This window comes from Plecotus auritus, assembly GCF_963455305.1.
Source record: "Plecotus auritus genome assembly, chromosome: 6".
NCBI lineage: Eukaryota > Metazoa > Chordata > Mammalia > Chiroptera > Vespertilionidae > Plecotus > Plecotus auritus.
Window position 1 is genome coordinate 96,791,138 of NC_137773.1, and position 15,510 is coordinate 96,806,647.

A 15,510-nucleotide genomic window follows, 5' to 3' on the forward strand; every position below is an offset into this window, starting at 1 on the left:
CAGAACCTAGACCAGGGCATGGCACAGACCAGATGCTCAGAGCAGTCATGCGTGTACAAGTGATCATGGTGGCTGATGATGATATTGTCATTGTTGCTACTTCATAAGTGAATGACTTGGAGTAAAGGCCACAGCTTGGTCCTCCAGCCTTTCCCAGGACATAGGTCATTATGCACACAAGTAGGGTTCTTCCAGATGCTTCTGTCACCCCAACCCTTCACCTCTCCTTTCAGCAGCCCAGAAATGTCCCACGCCCCCATCCAAATCCCAGGGGACTGTTGGTGAAAGTGCAGGAGCGATGACCCCCACAGCGAGGCTGATATTGAGCACCTGTTGGGGGCTAATCATGAGTTGGCAGCTGACACCATCCAACTTTGCAGGCAAGGATTCCAAAGCCCAGGGGAACCGGGATGTCCTTCCCCAGGGGGCACCGGGGCTGCTTCAAGGGCATCAGCCCTCTCCATCTTCCCAGCGGCTGGACAAGGAGGGCAGGAGCTGTTGTTTTCCTGGTTTGGAAGCTGGAGGCACTCAGGCCTGTGGGTCCCTGGAGCTGGAGCTAGGGTGCGGAGGGGGACGAGCATGTGTCTGATGGGCCTGGAGAGGGACCCAAGACTCACCTCCAAGCCTTGGTTTCCTCATTTGGAAAGTAGGAGCATCTTGTTGGGGTCACCTTGAGGCCTCCAAGTCAGTGTCAGGCAGGTCCCCATGGTCTTGAGTAGCACAGGGTGAGGAGGGAGCAGGTCCAGGCCCCAAGGTGTGACCACTGAGGTCCTTGCCACCTGGTGTCTTTCGCACACACCCCATGTATCCTCGCCGCCCTGCCTTTCTGGCCTCCCCCATGACAGTGACGACGACAAGGTGAGGAGCCCTAGCTGGTTTGGCTCAGTGGATGGAGTGTGGGCCTTTGGACTGAAGGGTCCTGGGTTCGATTCTAGTCAAGGGCACGTACCTCAGTTGCAGGCTCCATCCCGGGCCCTGGTCGGGGCGTGTGCAAGAGGCAACCAATTGATGTGTCTCGCTCACATTGGTGTTTCTCTCTGGCTCTCCCTCTCCCTTCCACTCTCTAAGAATCAATGGAAAAGTACCCTCAGGTGAGGATTGACCAAAGAAAGAAATAACAAGGTGAGGACAGAGTTGCCTGGAGCCTCACATGCTGGAAGCCTTACCAGGCCGTGGTTGTTTTCTGAGGGTGTAGACAGAAGATGTGTGGCCAGAGCACTGTCACCAATGGGGACCCTGATGTCAGTCCTTTCTCTATACCTAGTGCATGATTAATATTCAACAATTCATCAATATTTAGTACGGTGTATATGCAATGAGTCATGAATATTTAGTGACTATCTGTATTGGTGCCTCAGGACTGTTCAGTGGCTTGTCCCTATTCATTGTGACAGTATTAATATTTATTGGTGCATCATGATATTTAGAGTGGGGAATACTCAGTGCCTCTTGGTCCTGCCCCCTGAATCCAAAGCATTCTTCAAGTCCACCCCACACCCACCCCCCATGGCATCTGTCCCCTTCGGCGGAATTAGGCGGAAGTGAGGCCCATGGAAATGGCTAACCTGTGGGTCATTCGTATCTTTACCTCTGGCAACAAACACCAGTGAGCATCAGGTGGGGGCACAGCTGTTGGGATAAGACCCCAGGCCCACCTCTGGGGTCCAGACTGGTTGGGGAGATGGACAGGAGAGAAGTGAGTAGATTTGTCCAACAGTGGTGAGAGCTGCAGAGAGAAGCAAAGCCAGAGCGTGGTATTTTAGCTGGGAGGGTCAGCCTCCCGGGTGGTGATGTTGGGCCGGGTCAGAAGATCAAGGGCAAGAGCAGGAGGGCAGGGCTTCCCAGGAATGGCAATGCAAAGGGCTGAGCCTGGGTGGTTAAGGAATGGTGAAGAGGTTAGTATGGCTGGACCAAATGAGAGGCAGCAGAGTTCCTGGTGGGGGGGGGATTCAGGAGAGGCAGGTGCCTGAGAGGACCCACCCCTGGCAGATGCAGCCCAAGAGGTTCTTGGCCAATGAAAAACATGGCTGTTTTGTTGGAGGAAGTGGGTTCTGGGTGATGGTGAAATCCTTCAGTGCATTGAGGGCAAACAGCCCAGAGCAGGATGGCCTGTTCCAGCCACGCCCTTTGACACACAATGGCAAGTGACTGGTGTCCAGCATTCCCAAGTCCTCGTGGGGAAACAGACTCCCAAGGCGAAGCAACTTGCCAAGGTCAACTCAGAGCAAAGAGGCACCACACAACAATGAATCTAAATCTGACTTTTCTGCTCACACAACCTCCATGGGTCCCCCTCACCCCCCAGGAGACAGTCCCACGTCTCAGCATGGCATTCGAGGTCTGGCCACACATCCCCTAGCCTCAGAAATCACCCCCTCTCCAAATTCTACTTTTCAGCAAAATTTACTGTTTGCAATTCCTTGAATATGCCTTATTTTCCATGCCCTTAGTGAACTCCTATTCATCCTTCAAAGCCTCAGCTTCAATATCCTGGTACCTTCTTCTGGCCCAGCCCTGATCCCACGGGTGTCTGGATTTATCTCCCCTAAATTAGGGGTTTCCAAGGGGCCAGGCTCAGGGTTGAGGCTTCTTGGGTTCCTCAGATCCTATTTGTTAAGTAAATGAACAAATGAACGATTTTCATATGTGTTGATTTGGGATAAGAGCTGCTGAGACTCTTAGTGTTGAAGTACCTGGAGACAAAATGGGTTGTTTCTGTGATAATGTGAAGCATGCACTTGGGACAACGCCCAGAGTCCATTTCCCCATTTATAAAGTGGGGGGTGAAGGCTCCCCCAGAGTTGTTCAGACCCTGTGAACTTCAGACTAAACAGCTATTTGGGCTTCAACAATGCTAGTCTTTTTTTTTTTTTTTTTTAATATATATTTTATTGATTTTTTACAGAGAGGAAGGGAGAGGGATAGAGAGTTAGAAACATCGATGAGAGAGAAACATTAATCAGCTGCCTCCTGCACACCTCCCACTGGGGATGTGCCCGCAACCAAGGTACATGCCCTTGACTGGAATCGAACCTGGGACCTTTCAGTCCGCAGGCCGACACTCCATCCACTGAGCCAAACCGGCTAGGGCAGTCTTTTTGTTTTATAATGAGACCTGGAAAGGATAGACAGCAGGATCTTGGGTAGGGATCAGGGACTCGAACCCAAGCCTGAGAGGAGCTTCTTGTGGCAAGAAGTAATACAAAGAGTCATCCCTTCCTTGGTGAAGCCAAGCCTCGAACCCCAAGGTTTCCCACGGCAGGTGTGGGGTCCCAGCCCCTTCAGACAGTGAGACCCTTGAGGACACATTAGTGACTACCTGGGGCATAGCCCACAGAGGCACCTGGCAAGGTTCACTGGGCCAGCGAATCCTCAGCGCTCTCGGGGTTCTTTCTCAAGCCAACCTAGATGTGCGATAGTGTGAGGCTGGTAACATTTCTTGACTGATGTTTTAAGAGACCATGAGTTAGCAGAGGCCCTTGATGGATGGAAGAGGGAAGCAGATCTTGGATGCATTAATGGAGGTCTAGTGCAGGGTGAGGAGAAGCAAGCCTCTGACAAGTTCTTAACTCCATCATGAACCTCATGGGGTGGAATAGCCCTGGGATCCCTCCATTTAGAGAAAGGATAGATAGACAAGGTGGAAAAAGTTGAGAATGCAGATAGCCAACAAAGGGTGTTCCATATGCAAAGAGTTCTGACAAACAAAGAAAAAAAGAATGCAAGGAAAGGAACAGGCATTAATGGAATTAATTAACTCAATGGCCACCCCAAGAGGTTCTATTTTGCCCTAACTCTCTGATCCCAGTCTATGAGCCATTACATACTTGTTCTGCCGCCTCTCAGGCCTTTCCCCTCCCTCGCCCTCGGATTTGGCTGAGTTGTAACTATTTGTATTTGCAGAGGTGTCTTCCTTTGTTAAGGAGCCCGTGTTTAGAACTTACAGAATGCAGTCCCAGTGAACTGATCCTTGGCCATTTAGGTTTGTTTTTTTTATTTAATAAATATATAAGGAATATATAAATAAGCAGTAGTAAATCTCATAAATATTCCCTATTGTGAATTTACATAAACCTATATTAAGATTCTTTGCTCACTCCCTAATTCTCCTTTTCTGACCATTCTTCATCCGGAGTTCTCTATTCTGGTTTCTGTTGGTTTAGACCAGGGTTTCTCAATGCTGCCAATGTTGACATTTGGGGCTTTTATGTAGTGGGGCTGCATAATGTTAAGCAGCATCCCTGGCCTCTCACACCTCCACCCCACCCACGCCATGATAACCAAAAATGTCTCCAGGCATTGCCAAGTGTCCCTGAGGGCAAACTCTCCTCCAATGGCTTGGGAGGAGGGTTTGTAGGCGCATCCTTGTCTCCCAGCATTTGGGGTGTCCAGCCACCCATGTGGCCAGGAGAATGCTGTGGCATCTCTAGTCTGATTTACTATGTGGTGGCTCCGTCTTTCTGCTATAGCTCATGAGGGCTTTCCCATCCTTGGCGCTCAGGGATCTGCCACGTCTGCCCCTGAGAGGGCTCCTTTGTCTTTGCCTACCTGACTTAGGCCACTCTTCAGCGCAGGAAGATGTCCTTCTAGGGATTCCGTTCATTCTTGTGTCACATTCATCAGTTCTCAGTCTCATCCCAAGAGGGTTTGCCTTTTTGGATCTCCCAAGTCTGCCTGCCAGAAGCTGAACCCCGGGGAACTGGCAGCCGCTCCAGGGATGCCACGGCAACAAGACAGGCTCTGTGCCACCTGCAGGCAGGCTCGCCCAGCTTGTTCCCACCTCAGGGCCTTTGCATCTGTTGTTCCCTCCCCTGGGACACCTTCCCTCAAACCTCAGTCATGCTGGCTCCTCCACACCCTCACATCCCAGCTTCAGTGTCATCCAGACCTCAAAATCCAACCCTGCCACCAGACCCCATTTCCTCCCTTGCCTTTTGTCACCTTGTATCATTTCTTTTTCTTTTCAAATATATTTTTATTGATTTCAGAGAGGAAGGGAGAGGGAGAGAGAGATAGAAACATCAATGATGAGAGAGAATCATTGATCGGCTGCCTCCTGCACGCCTCCTACTGGGGATTGAGCCTGCAACCCAGGCATATGTCCCTGACTGGAATCGAACCCGCGACCCTTCAGTCCGCAGGCTGACGCTCTATCCACTGAGCCAAGCCAGCCAGGGCACCTTGTATCATTTCATCAAGGTTTTTAATTTAGTGTTTGTCCCCCTTGAGAGTATTGGTTCCATAGTGGCAGAGACATGTAGGTACTTTGTGCCTGTTCACCATTGAGTCCCCAGCTCCCAGGAGGCGGAGGACAGATACAATAAATATTGATTTCAATGAATGAATGTATAAGTTCATTCTGAGAGTTGGTATTTTTTTAGATGCTGTTGCAAGACAGCATCCATTCATACATCATTCACTCCACACACTTTGTGTATGTGGGGGGGGGGGGCGGTGTTTAATTTCACGCCACATACTTTTATTGAGCACCTACTATAGAAAAAGCGCTGTTCTGGGAGCTGAGGATAAAATGGTGCACATCACAAGTCACATGGAGCTTATATTCTGGTAGAGGAGATGGATAAGAAACAATACGCTTCTAAACTTTTATTATATACTAGAGGCCTGGTGCACGGATTCATGCACATTGAAAGGAAATTAATTAGAAGGTGGCTGGTGGGGCAGGACTGGGTGAGATGGGCCAGACACACCCTGGAGCCAACCTCCCGCGGCTCGGTGCTTGATGGGCATCTGCAGAGTGAGCAGGGTCCCTCCAGCAGGTAGCGTCCCTCGGCCTGGCCTGCGGGGATCGGGCTGCAACTGGCAGTCCAACATCCCCCAAGGGGTCCCAGAGTGCAAGAGAGCACTCTGCAAAGTTGCTGTTGCTCGGCAGCTCCTGCATGAAGCGTCTGCCCCCTGGTAGTCAGTGGGCATCATACCTACTGGCCAATCAGCCAGTCACTTAATCTTTTATAGATATAGACTAGTGATCCAGTGCACAAAATTCGTGCACATTAAAAGGGAATTAATTAGAGGAAATATTTTAATATTGCTATTTGCCCTTTCTCTATAATGGAAGTGTCAGAGATTACAGAAAATTAGTAAAATGTATATGAAAATCTTCCTCCTGTCAGAGTCTGGGGCGCGCCACAGGAACCAGAGTCAAGTCCCCGCCCACCCACGTGTGCCTGGAAATCGTGCGAGACCCAGACTCAGCCGGCCTCACCCCCATTGGGCTAGATTCAGACCTGGACAGCCCCACCCCCGTCAAGCCCCACCAGGCAGGAGGCACAGCCTCAGGTCCCCTGCCCCGGCCCAGCACCATGCAGCCTCAGATCCCTGCTGATTGCTCGTTATGGGAACACCCCCATGGGATCAGGACTGAGCCAGAGCAAGAGACAGGGCTAAAGTGGGCACAGCCATCTTGTGATACGGGATCCCCGCCTCTGCTGTGGGCCCAGCCATCTTGTGTTATGGAATCCCTGCCTCCACTGTGGGCACAGCCATCTTGTTACGGCATGATGGTCCATTTGCATAGTCCCTCTTTATTAGATAGGATTTTAAGAGATGGAAAGTGCTGTGGAAGAAAGAAAAGGTAGAATGGGTGGGGGGTCAATGAGATGGTGTGTCCTGAGGAGACCTCCCTAAGAAGCGGACATCTAACAAAGACAGGAAGGAAAGGAGGGTGCGAATCTGGGGAAAATGTGCCAGGCAGAGGGAACACCTGTGCAAGGGTCCTGAGGCAGAACTGTGCCCATCATGTTTGAGGTCGAGATCCCCGCAACATTTTTACATGGGGTTCATTCCCCTCCTTTTACATGGAGGCTCAGAGAGGGCCAGCTTCTTTCTCAGGGTCTCACAGTGGGACCCGAATCCCATTCCTGGGAGACATCTGCTGGACCCAAGACAGTGTGCAGAGACAGTGGTGGGCACATGGGGGAGGCGGACCCTGTCCCCAGCACATCACCGATTTGTGGCTCTAGATGGAAACAGGAAACCACTTTCTTGCTCACCTCCACCCCCCGGGCAATAGCTAGGTGGGGTCACTTGGGGGAAGAACCCCCTGACTGCTCCACACTGCTCCAGGTATCAGTGAGGAGAACAAGGAGACCTCAGAGCAGCAGGGACATCCTGAGGCCGGGACATCCTGAGGCAAGTGCTGAGGTTCACATACTCATTCAACAAACACTTACTGAATGACCACTTAGGTCCCTGGTGCTGAAAGCTCCCTTCACACCTGCACAGCCCTGTGAGTTGGGGGTTGTTCATATGCCCCCTTTATAGCTGAGGAGACAGGTCCAAGATGTGGAAGGCAAGTGATGGAGTCGGTATTTAAACCCAGGTGTTAGGCCCCAGAGTCTACACAGCCCTGGGGTAAGCCAAAGAAGTGTTTGTTGATAGGTATATTCTGTCTTGGGTCTAATCCAGCACTTTCATGATCCACTGGAAAAGTAAATCCTAAAATTTAGGGCTGAAAACAGTACAAGCACCACCTTCCTAGACAAAAGGACACTGGAGGAGTCTAGGACAGTAGTCGGCAAACTCATTAGTCAACAGAGCCAAGTATCAACAGTACGACGATTGAAATTTCTTTTGAGAGCCAAATTTTTTAAACTTAAACTTCTTCTAATGCCACTTCTTCAAAATAGACTCTGCCCGTGTGGTATTTTGTGGAAGAGCCACACTCAAGGGGCCAAAGAGCCACATGTGGCTCGCGAGCCGCCGTTTGCCCACCACGGGTCTAGGAGAACCTGGGAAAAGGACCTAGAAGGGAGACCAAGGGCTCTGCTTAGATATGGGGAGGGAAAGCTTCCAGGGGGAGGAGACATTACAGCTGGGGTTTTCAAGTTTGAATAAGAGTTTTCCAGAGAGAAATGTAATGAATTTCCTTTCATTCATAAATTTATTCATTCAAACACTCTGTGCTTCCCCCATGTGTCTGCCCCCTGCTGGGTGATACCAGGACCCCCAGTCTTGGGAAGACAAAGCCAGACACAGACACCCGCATCGGATCAGGACTGAGCCAGAGCAAGAGACAGGGCTAAAGTACCAAACAGGGAACCAGGATTCTTCCAGAGGGGTCAGAGAGAGCTTCCTAGAAAATGGACTGTTTGCGATTAATTTTAAAGGAGGAATAGGAGTTTGCCAAAGGAGATAGCTTTATTTGATACACTGAGGGGTTTGTAAGGAGCCAAAGGCCATGCACAGGCCAAAGGGTCATTAAAAAGACAGTAAACCCTCGATTTTGCAGGCCTCGATTTAATGGACTTCAAATTTAACGGAAAAACTTCCAGTCTGTATGTTATATGTGAAAATTAACACACTTTTAATTTAAAAATGCTTTTAACCAACATTTACTCATAATTAACAGGTTACTTTTGTGTATGTTTTGTTTGTTTATATATATATATATATATATTTTTTTTTTTATTGATTTCAGAGAGGAATGGAGGGGGAGAGAGAGATAGAAACATCAATGATGAGAGAATCATTGATTGGGTGCCTCCTGCACCTCCCCCACACTGGGAATCGAGACCACAACCCAGGCACGTGCCCTGACCAGGAATTGAACCCTGACTTCCTGGATCATAGGTCGATGCTCAACCACTGAGCCATACCAGTGGGGCAGTTCATTGTTTTTAACATATTTTAGCAAATAGGCCATATATTGAAAAAAAAAAACACTATAGTAATTTCACCGACATAAATAACTATTACATATCTACAACTATAATTACATATATATATGTATATATATATATATATACTAGAGGCCCGATGCACGAAATTCATGCAAGAGTAGGCCTTCCTTCCCCCAGCTGCCAGCACCAGCTTCCCTCTGGCACCTGGGACCCGGGCTTCCCTCGCAGCCCGAGCTTCATCCAGAAGGTCATCTGGAAGGATGTCCAGAAGGACGTCCGGTCTAATTAGCATATTATGCTTTTACTATTATAGATATACATATACATATTTTTTTAATCCTCACTGGAGGGTATTTTTTCCACTGATTTCTAGAGAGAGTGGAAGGGAGGGAGGAAGAGGGGAGAGAGACAGAAACATCAATGTGAGAGACACATCAATTGGTTGCCTTCTGCATGTGCCCCTACCAGGGCTGGGGAACCTGTAACCAAGGTACATACTCCTGACCAGGAATCGAACCCAAGACCCTTCGGTCTGCAGTTGATGCTCCAACCACAGAGCAAACCTGCCAGGACAGTCTACATATTTAAATCCAAGAGTCACCGCTCATAAACAATGTCAGGCATGGTTAGAATCACACCACATTGCATGGTAATTGGTTCTTTTGTGCATGAATGACTTTCTGCAGCAGTGTTAATGCCAACTGGTTCAACTTCCCAAGTGCGCTTCTGTTTACCTGCAGTGACTGGTGTGTGCACGCATTTACTAGACCTATTTAGTATAAATTTAAAATTACAGCAATACATATAAAAAACCTTTCTGTGAAATTAAACTTTCATACATACTTAATTTTTTTTTTTATCCTCACCCGAGGACATTTTTTCCATTGGTTTCTATAGAGAGTGGAAGGGAGGGAGGCAGAAGAGAGAGAGAGGGAAACATCGACATGCATCAGTTGGCTGCCTCCAGCATGAGCCCCTACCCCGGCTGGGGAACCTGCAACCTAGGCACATGCCCTTGACCAGGAATCCAACCTGCAACCCTTAGGTCCACGGGTCAATGCTCTAACCACTGAGAAACCGGCCAGGGCCATACATACTTAATTACACAAACATGTCTACATAAGTAAAAACAGGTAAACTAACTATTAATTTTTTAACACATGCATTTGGAAAACCTACTTTATTCTATAATAGGCTTTCAGCTTTAACAGACACTACTCGCCCGAATTGGTCCGTTATACAGAGGTCTTATAGTCAAGAAGAATGGGATGGTTGTATCAGAATCCCAGAGCTCAGAGCTTCCTAGTGGGGCAGGTGAAAGGGAAGCAAGAAGGACCCCAGCAGCTCTCAACTGATAGAAAGGGAGTTCTCTGCCCCCCTCGCAGCCCCCCATCTGGGAGGCTCCTGGGCCATCCCTGAGGCAGGGACATGAGGAGGACCAGGTTGTATATGGAGGGGCGAATTCTGGGCAGGCTGAGTCAGGCAGTCTCTCCTTACATTCCTGTGCCTCGGTTTTCTTTGTAAATATAGAATCCCCAGCAACTGTCAGAGTCCACCTGGGTTGGGGTGCTAGAGGAGATGGGGTGTGGGGGACTAGATGGGGGTGAATTTCAGTATTTTACTAACCTGAGCAACTGTACACTGCAACCAGGTGTTGGGACCCGCAGGTGTCTCAGGAAAAGTGCTTGGCCCATCCGGGATCTTCTGTGGTATTCTCCCCAGGAGCCACCCCGTGGGTCCCCTTGGACCAATCGCAAACCTGGAGACCATGAGATGTTTCCGGCCCTTGCGGACAGAGATGGTCCTGGCTGTGGTCCTCTGCACCTTCTCTCTCCTCTTCCTCCTCCTCAGTCTGCACACGGCACCGTGCCCCTGCAGGGGCCTGGAAGAGCCGCTGGGCACCCCTGGGGCTGTGACCTGGCCCCCTCCGCCCACCCGGCCCCCGCCCGCTCCCTGCCAAGCCAACACTTCGGTGGCCAAGCTGCCAGATTTCCCGGGGCAGCCACCGCACGTGCGTGACTTCCTGCTGCACAGACACTGCCGCGACTTCCCGCTGCTGCAGGACGCCCCGCTGAGCAAGTGCGCGCAGCCCGTCTTCCTGCTGCTGGTCATCAAGTCATCGCCCAGCAATTACGAGCGCCGCGAACTGGTGCGCCGCACGTGGGGCCGCGAGCGGAAGGTGCAGGGCGTCCTGTTGCGCCGTCTCTTCCTGGTGGGCACAGCCCCGGAACCGAAGGAGGCCCGCAAGGTCAACCAGCTGCTGGCGATGGAGGCCAGGGTTCATGGGGACATCCTGCAATGGGACTTCCACGACTCCTTCTTCAACCTCACGCTCAAGCAGGTAGGCTGGCGGGGAGTCACCTGTCTTCCTGCCCAGCATCTTGTCCGAGGGCTCCAAGGGGACCCGCAGACCCGTCACCCCACACTACCCCCTCTACTGTCTATCTGGCGCCTGAAGTCCATTTCCTCTTGGGGAGGCAGGGAGGAAGCGCAGGCTGGCCAGAGGTTACAATCCTGGCTATAGGGGCCTGATGACCCAGGCTTAAATTCAGGCTCTGTGTTGCCCTTAATGATGGTTCACCTCTCTATGCTCAGTTTCCTCATCAGGGAAATTGGGATATTAATTGGACTCATCCACCTCTGAGGGCTGTTGTCAGGATTACAGGAGATGATATTAGGCACCTGGACCAGTGCCAGGCTCTCAAATAATATTGGCAGTGGTGTGGGAGGAGGCGGGTACTGGACAGAACACATCTTGTTTATTTGGTCTGGTTCTGTCTCCCCATGAGGTCTAGTCTGTGCAGTGAGTACTCAATAAAGACTTTTTAAAAAATATTATTTTTTTTTTAATTTATTTTTTACAGAGAGGAAGGGAGAGGGATAGAGAGTTAGAAACATGGATGAGAGAGAAACATCGATCAGCTGCCTCCTGCACACCCCCTACTGGGGAAGTGCCCTAAACCAAGGTACTTGCCCTTGACTGGAATCGAACCTGGGGCCTTTCAGTCCGCAGGCCGACGCTCTATCCACTGAGCCAAACCGGTCAGGGCAATAAAGACTTTTTTTTAAAAAATCCTCATCCAAGGACATGCTTAGAGAGAAGAAGGGAGGGAGAGAGAGAGAAACATTGACTGGTTGCCATTCGTATACTCCCCAACCGGGGATAAACCCACAACCCAAGCATGTGCCCTGACCAGGAATTGAACTGGCAACCTTTGGGTGCATGGGACAATGCTCAACCAACTGAGCCACTCTGGCCGGGCAATAAAGACATTTTTGATGGACAAGAACCCATGGCAGGTAGAGAGAATCCGTGTGCAGAGGAGGAGTTGGAGGCTCCAAGGATCGCGCCAGGTTGGGGGTGGGGTGGAGCAAGCTGAGTAGAGATCCAGCTCAGGTTCCTGCTCCTCAGGTACAGACAGGTCTGGGTTCAAGATCTCACGGAGCTACTTCTGTGTTATGTGACCTTGCTCCAGGCACCATCTCTGGACAGCTTCTATTTCCTCATTTGTAAATGGGGTACCTCTTGTGGCTGCACTAGGGATTCAAAGCAGGGCAGGCCCTGAGGACATCACTTGGCAGGCAGCAAAGGTTATTATGGAGGAAACGGAAGCCAAAGTAAGCAGAAGGCCAGAACCCCTCAACATGCCGTGTTCTTAACACAAAACACCAAAGGGCATGGTAAACATGAACTTAAACATGAATCTAGTCCACAATGGGTGCTGGGAACATGGCCCGGGTAGGAGACACAGCCCCCACCCAGGGGGAACCCAGAGTCCGGTAGGGGAGGTAGATGTTCAATGACAACCACACAAGTAATTATAGAACAGCAGCACTCAACCAGGCAGAGTGGGAAGGAATAGCAATAAACATAAATGTGACAATTTTCTTGGCGCTTTAACAAACATCGTCTCCGTGGATCCCCAACAATCCTGCAGGCAGGTCCTGAGATGAGGCCTGAATGGGAAGTTAGAAACTGAGACACAGAGAAGCAGTTGGTTGTTGAGGACACCCCACAGGGTGGGGGGACCTTGAACCCAGGCTGGGCTGACTGGGGACACATCCTCACCTGGTCTCAATGGGCTGGGGAGGCCAACCGGGACCTGAGGCTGATTGTCCCAGCCCTTAAGCCCACATGCCCTGTCCACCCATCTGCAGGTGCTCTTCCTCCAGTGGCAGGAGACTCGGTGCACCAACGCCAGCTTCATACTCAATGGGGACGATGATGTCTTTGCACACACAGACAACATGGTCTCCTACCTGCAGGGCCACAACCCTGACCACCACCTCTTTGTGGGGCAACTGATCCAATACGTGGGCCCCATCCGGGTCTCCTGGAGCAAGTATTATGTGCCGGAGATAGTGACACAGGAGGAGCACTACCCCCCCTACTGTGGAGGTGGTGGCTTCCTGCTGTCCCGCTTTACAGCGGCTGCCCTGCGCCGGGCTGCCCCGGCCCTGGACCTCTTCCCCATCGATGACGTCTTCCTGGGCATGTGCCTGAAGCACGAGGGCCTGAAGCCCGCCTCACACAGCGGCATCCGCACTGCCGGCATTTGGGTCCCCTCCGCACGTTTGTCCTCCTTTGACCCCTGCTTCTACCGGGAGCTGCTGCTGGTGCACCGCTTCTTGCCGTACGAGATGTGGCTCATGTGGGATGCACTGAGCCAGCCCAACCTCACCTGTGGCAAGCGCATGCAGATCTACTGAGGAGGTGTCAGGGCCCTAGCCCCTGGGCTCCTGTCTCCACCCCACAGGAGGGGGTAACATTTTCTTCCCAGGAAAAGACCTTTGTCCTCCTAGGCCATAGGGAAGTGCCAGGGAGGGTTTGATGAGTGAATAGTTTTGTTTGTTTGCTTTTTTTTTTTTAATATACATTTTTATTTCTTTTAGGTAGAGAGAGGGGGGGAGAGAGAGAGAAACATTGATTAGCTGGCTCCTGCGTGCCCCCGCTGGGGATTGAGCCCGAAACCCAGTATGTGCCCTGACCAGGAATCAAACCGGCGACCTCTTGGTGCATGGGACAGTGCTCAACTCACTGAGCCACACTGGCCAGCGCTGATTAGTGAATAGTTTTGTGGCAAATTCCTGCACATCCTTCAAAACTCACCCAGTACTGCTTAGACCAGCTTCAACATCCTTCCTAGACTCTCAGCTGGAGGGACCATCTCTTTCCATGGCAGCCACTGGCAGAAGCACTTCAGCCAGGGTTCCAGCTGCTGCTGCTGGTTCCAGCCCATATGAGTCAAAGTCCCACGTCCCAGCCCCAACCTTGATCATGAGCTGGCCCCTAAATAGTGGCCAGCCTCTCCTTGGTTATGAATCTGCAGTGGTTAATCGTGGGTGAGTTCTGGCCATGGTTCACGGCCAATTGGGAATTCCCAAGGTCACATGCAGCTGAAGGGAGAAGCATTTTTCAGCTAGGGGAAGGGCCTTGGACCCTCAGATGGTAGGAGGGGTCAGAGAGGCCACGAATGGGACCACCCCCTCCCTGCGTGTGGTATTAAGTGCTCTGGTAGCAGAAATATTGGCCAGAGGAGGGAGACAGTGGTCTGTCTCAGGCTATGAAGACTCGGTCTGGAGTACCAGTCAGGACCCAGGCCCCACACCTGGGATCCCCAAGAACTCAGGAAATAGTACTGGGACCAGAGGGGTCTTCACTGGGCCCAAGGCCACACAAACACTCACCCCAGTTCCCTGAGAAGGAGGAGGTTCAGATCCTTGAGTGGCCCTGAGCTCTTGGGACTCAGGACTGGCCCCCCAACCCAGAGTGTCTTTCTGATTAGGGAGATCTAAGCGAACTGGTGAACCCCAATCCTGCTGGCCTTCACAAATGTCTGGGACTTGGGCCTCACAGGCATTGGGGTGGTGGCGGGGCACCTCAGGTAGCAGAGTACAGACTGGGGAGTGGGTCCTCAGGGAATAAAATGTTTGGTGAAGACCTGGGGTCTTTTTTTTTTTTTTAAGTTATTTACAAGTTTTAACTCAGGTGAATCTACATTTATTTATAAAAATCTCATTTCCGTAGAAAATATACACCTGCAGGAGTCTCAGTCATGCTGATCTGACCTTACCTCATCCCTGTTCACACACCCACCATGGCTCACAATAGCCCTAAGCTTATATGCCCCAAGTCTGACTCTCACTACCAGCTTGGTGACAGTCTCAGGAGAGAAAGGCACGGCTTGAGTCTGCTCCTGTCTGCAAGGGACACTGGGCCCACCTCCGGCTCCTGCTTCTGGCAAGGTCCCTTCCCAATCCCACCCAAACTCCTCTCTCCTCCCGTGAGGACTGTGCCTCTGCTGTCCTCTATCCTGCCTCCTTCTCTCCCTTCTTTAAGTATTTATCGTGCACCTATTGTGTGTTGCACACCTTGCCCTGTACTCTCTCCCAGACCCATGGGAAGGGTCAGCAGATACAGACCCACCTTATAGCAAGGAGTTCATATCAAAGGATCCCCACCTCAGGATGAAGGGAGGATGCAAGTGAGAAGAATGGTCAGAGTTGGATCAATAAATAGCCACTGTGACTAACTTAGGTGTGTGTGTGTGTGTGTGTGTGTGTACCGTTAAGTGGGCATTAAATGACATTAAGTCCCTCCCAGGATTTGAATCCTGCACCTGGCCATTCCCACCTTGTCTGATCTTGGCAAGCAGTCATCTCCCTGGGCCTTAATTTCCCCATTTTTTATTGTGATGACTCTCATATTGTTGTCAAACTCCTAGAAGTGTTGGTGGGCCTATGGCTGCCAGGGGCCAAGCCCATGTGAGGGCCGACCTAGACTGGTCCCTTTTTCTTGAGAAAATGCAAAAAAAGCCGCTTTGAATTCTGCAGTTTTATTTATTATTGGGGAGACAGCAAGATGGGG

At 50.8% G+C, this 15,510-nt stretch overlaps 1 protein-coding gene across 1 annotated transcript; it reads left to right on the plus strand.

The window, feature by feature from the left end:
• Window positions 1-838: 838 nt before the first annotated feature.
• B3GNT3 (UDP-GlcNAc:betaGal beta-1,3-N-acetylglucosaminyltransferase 3) lies at window positions 839-13,352 on the plus strand (the record flags this gene model as incomplete). The annotated part of the gene is made up of 3 exons (XM_080675473.1): window positions 839-858; window positions 10,365-10,983; window positions 12,801-13,352. The coding sequence occupies 3 exons, from the start codon at window positions 839-841 to the stop codon at window positions 13,350-13,352; spliced, it is 1,191 nt and encodes a 396-aa protein (XP_080531599.1).
• Window positions 13,353-15,510: the final 2,158 nt, after the last annotated feature.